The sequence below is a fragment of the Adiantum capillus-veneris genome, chromosome 12 (assembly GCF_014529385.1).
Source record: "Adiantum capillus-veneris isolate H3 chromosome 12, ASM1452938v2, whole genome shotgun sequence".
NCBI classification, from domain to species: Eukaryota; Viridiplantae; Streptophyta; class Polypodiopsida; order Polypodiales; family Pteridaceae; genus Adiantum; species Adiantum capillus-veneris.
In genome coordinates this window covers 109,225,410-109,229,501 of record NC_140942.1, presented here as the reverse complement: position 1 = coordinate 109,229,501, position 4,092 = coordinate 109,225,410, and the positions used below count along the sequence as shown (strand labels likewise).

The 4,092-nt window shown below is 39.7% G+C and overlaps 2 protein-coding genes across 2 annotated transcripts; both read right to left on the bottom strand.

The window, feature by feature from the left end:
• Positions 1–318: 318 nt before the first annotated feature.
• LOC147446306 (uncharacterized) lies at positions 319–2,028 on the bottom strand. The gene is made up of 6 exons (XM_086524689.1): positions 1,965–2,028; positions 1,771–1,845; positions 1,276–1,341; positions 1,068–1,189; positions 952–975; positions 319–402 (listed from the first exon to the last, which is right to left on the bottom strand). The coding sequence occupies exons 1-6, from the start codon at positions 2,026–2,028 to the stop codon at positions 319–321; spliced, it is 435 nt and encodes a 144-aa protein (XP_086380815.1).
• Positions 2,029–2,210: 182 nt separating this feature from the next.
• On the bottom strand, positions 2,211–3,514 carry LOC147446305 (uncharacterized). Its single transcript, XM_086526208.1, has 6 exons — positions 3,308–3,514; positions 3,013–3,144; positions 2,881–2,922; positions 2,702–2,720; positions 2,599–2,604; positions 2,211–2,272 (listed from the first exon to the last, which is right to left on the bottom strand). The coding sequence occupies exons 1-6, from the start codon at positions 3,512–3,514 to the stop codon at positions 2,211–2,213; spliced, it is 468 nt and encodes a 155-aa protein (XP_086382334.1).
• Between the last annotated feature and the right edge of the window lie 578 nt (positions 3,515–4,092).

The following is a 4,092-nucleotide window of genomic DNA, read 5'->3' as shown; positions in this document are numbered from 1 at the left end:
AATAAAGACATTGCGCCTCTGACACTTCTTGTGGGTGTCAAAATCGTATCGTATATCAGCAGCCATGGTTTTTGCAATCCCCTCGGCATAAACTGGCAACACACTTCCATACAAAAAGAAAAAGGAAAGTCTCACAATCCACATATAAGCAATACATAACCTACATCATTGAAACACAAGAAATCTCAAATTGTTGTTTGAATCATTATCCATAATTTCCAAATACTAAATAATGATACCAAAAAGTGACAAAATAGCATAAAAGTATGATGGAAACATAAAATAGGGGGGAAAAATGAAGTGTAAGGTGGATTCTCACTAGTAATTAAAGGGGTTGACACGCGAAGGAATGTCACCCACATCATCAACATCAAGAGAGGTGGAGGCCCCCTCTCTGCTTCGCTTTTTAGGGCGAAATAATGGTTGCACATAATCTGAAATCAAAGTGTCGTCACTGTCGACTACTGCACACACCTACCCTGTGCCTAAACATGCTGCCAATACGGGTGCTGTACCACATCCCAACTCCAAACAAAGACCTCCAGGAATGTCACCCACATCATCAACATCAAGAGAGGTGGAGGCCCCCTCTCTGCTTCGCTTTTTAGGGCGAAATAATGGTTGCACATAATCTGAAATCAAAGTGTCGTCACTGTCGACTACTGCACACACCCGCCCTGTGCCTAAACATGCTGCCAATACGGGTGCTGTACCACATCCCAACTCCAAACAAAGACCTCCAGGCCTACAAAGAAGCTCCACAAAACATGCAATAAAAGAATGACTTCGTTGCAAGCCACCACGCCATGGCTCTCCGGATGATGATCTCGCTAGAGAAGACTCTGGGAGATGGTGCATCATGTAATAATCCAAAGGTTGCATGCCAAGTCGATTGAATAGCGGAGTGCTCTCAACCACAAAGCAAGGTGGTTGCATGCCAACCCTATGCACCATAAGTAAGAGAGAACAATGGAACTACACCACCACATAGACAATTAGAACAATAAAAATAACAATAATACACCAAAATGAGAAACAAACAAGTTAATTATATAGAAGAGCATTACCTCAATCTGACCAACAAAGCTATTACCATAACCATAAGCTCCATGATGAAGGACTACAATGCGACTATGAATAGCCATCTCTAATGCACGACAAAATCTCTCAACCCAGCCAATGGTATCTCCTGCAAAAGTTTTCTAAAGTCACAATAAAAAACACACAACAAAAATATAGACAAGTATTGCATAAAATTATGATTGAAGCACAAACCTGTCATAGAGACCATGAGAAACAACCACCCAGAGTCTGACAAAGTCGAATATGCAAGTTGCATGCCTGCACGAACATGATCCTCACTACAAATATCCCAAAGGGGCACAGCAGGGGAGGCTAAGTGGGAACCACCAAAGGGAAGATCCAAAAAAATAAAATCAGCAGCCCATGCGACTGTTCTCCCACCACGCACGCACAAGGTCCGATCAAAGCGTGCAGATCCCATGTGCTCATGAACACGAATCCATGCCGGATGTCGAACACCGGCCCTAAAATCAGCAACAATGGCTATGTAGTCCCCAGAAATGGCCATGCATCATGATTCAGACAATGAGGACAGAGAAGACAAGGGAATATCAATGATGTAGACAAAAGAAATGGTTTTCTTTGCAACAATCTCCCCATGAGCTACTGCGATACAAGAGGCTAATCAAAGTGAATTAACTCCAATAAATGAACATACAAACGACTGCATCGTAAGCGATAGCTCACCATGCTCTTGCTCCATGTTTTCATCCACCCTAGTCTCAACAATCACCTCCTTTCCCTTGTGAGAAGTATTTGTAGCTTAGAAAAAAGCAAAAAAAAACAATATCACCAGTATGTAAAACAAATAAGTTAAGGAAAAAGAGAGTTTAAAGCTCTTCAATAAATTATGTTTGAGACTGTTTTGAGTAACCATTTACCTGATATCACCTCATTCACTCTAGGAGGTAGAGTCACATCGATGGATGTGCCACCAACTCTCATAGTATCGTGAAGCTCTCTCTCTCTCTCTCTCTCTCTCTCTCTCTCTCTCTCTCTCGCCAATACATGCCCAGAAGCCATGTCTATCCACCATGGACATGTCTCCATCTCCCAAGTAGTGAGCTTATGTATGGAAGGGGAGTACATGCATTCTTCCCCAGTAGATAGTTGTGCCCACTGCTTAGCTAAGAATGGAATCCCTGGAAGAAAGCGTTTTCCAACCAAGGATAATAGAAATCTAAAACAATCAAGCAAAATAACATCACTATAAACTTTGTAATTATGCAAAGCTTGAAATAAAAGTATGATGAGCTTGACCTATAGGCTAGCCTTTGAGATGCCATGCGTACTGTGTCCACTTTCTTCATAGCTTGATTATCAACATCTTTTGTCTTAGCTTCAAGAGAGGTTTCCAAAGGAAAAAGATAGGGTCATGCTTCAAACTTGAGCTCCTCAAAGTAAGAGGCAAGATAGCAATCATGAGGCAACAAAATACCACCAACAATGTTGGTTAAGTCCTCCACAAGCTTTGTGGCCCTAGCAAAAATCCTTTGTAGAAGGCCCTCTCTATGAATCCAACTACATAACAAGGAAGACAAGAAAAATCTAAAACAATCACAAAAAACTAGCAATCCTACATCGAAGATTCTTAAATGTCAATAGAAAATTTACTTACATGCGATACACATGATCTCCTTTCTTTAAACCATAAGATGCTCTAGTAATCTTGTCTGCTTCAAGCAAGGAAACCCATAACAGTTTTCTCAAGACAGTAGCATCATGCATAGCAATCAAGTTCAGTTTCTCAAGCGTAGCCCAACTATTTGGACCCCACTTGAGTGTAAGAACTCGAACCATCCAATCCGGTCCAAGATTCGGATCAACAATATTCAGCAACTACAGCATTTGAGCAACGAATAAAAAACCAAGTTTGAACAGCTATTACACTATGTGCAAAAAACCTAAGTTCAAAAATAATTCAACCACCTTTCCAACGCGCTCTCCATATTTTAGTGCTAAATCATTCAATATCTTCTCCTCCTCTTTTATAAGTTCTTCATTTGTCATTGTCTGCCTAGCTTGCTCTATTCTTTGGCTCAATTCCTTGGACATTTGAACCTTCAACACATACTTAAAAATAAATAATTTGCAAAAAAACAAACACATACTCTTTGGCTCAATTACTTGGATATTTTATCCTTCAACACACAATTGAAAACACATAATTTTCAAAAATACCAAACACGAGATCTTTCTTGAAAAGCAAGCCAGAGACACTTACATCGTATAAGAGCTTTCCCAAGTATCGACGAGTAAGTGGATACCAAGGCTCCACACCCTTCGAGTATTTCTTACGGATTGTAGCAATCAACATTTGATCTTTTTCTGGAAGCCCCGTTACATAAGCTTCATGATCTACTGCACAAATGTGGGAGCAGTTGACAAGCTCATCCCTAAGATGGGTGACCACAAGAGCATGTGTGTTCATGCTATTCCAAGTGCATATACAATACATACAAAGTCAGAAACATAACATAGACATTTTGTGCTAAAATATATAGAAGGTCATAAAACTTACAAATTCATTCTTTGCAAGCTACTAAGAAGAGCTATCTCTGGCACTCGTGTAGGATCAATAACTGTACAAAGCACACTACAATGCTTTTCTCGATCAGTGGAGAATCTCTCTTTAATAGCAGCCGTCCAAGCTACCGTTCTATGATTACCCTCCCAAACATAGAACATTTTATTAGAGAGAACTTGAAGATTTGGTCTTTTAGAAAGATCAATTTCAAACTCTTTATGTATATCAAACCATATTGGGTCCCATGAAGTAAGAAGGTCCTTTGGAAAATAGATAAGCATAGACAGAAAAGCATACTCAATTACTATTTACGAGAACGACAAAAAACACAGTAGAAAAAGATAGTAGGAAAGATCAAAGTAGAGAAATGAAATACCTGTAACATAAGCTTCCTCCTTCTTGCAATTCCAAATCGAAACAATAAAAGCTCCTTTTTCTTGCATGTAGCCCTCCTTTGCAAAAGCAGATTTCAATCCACTAAC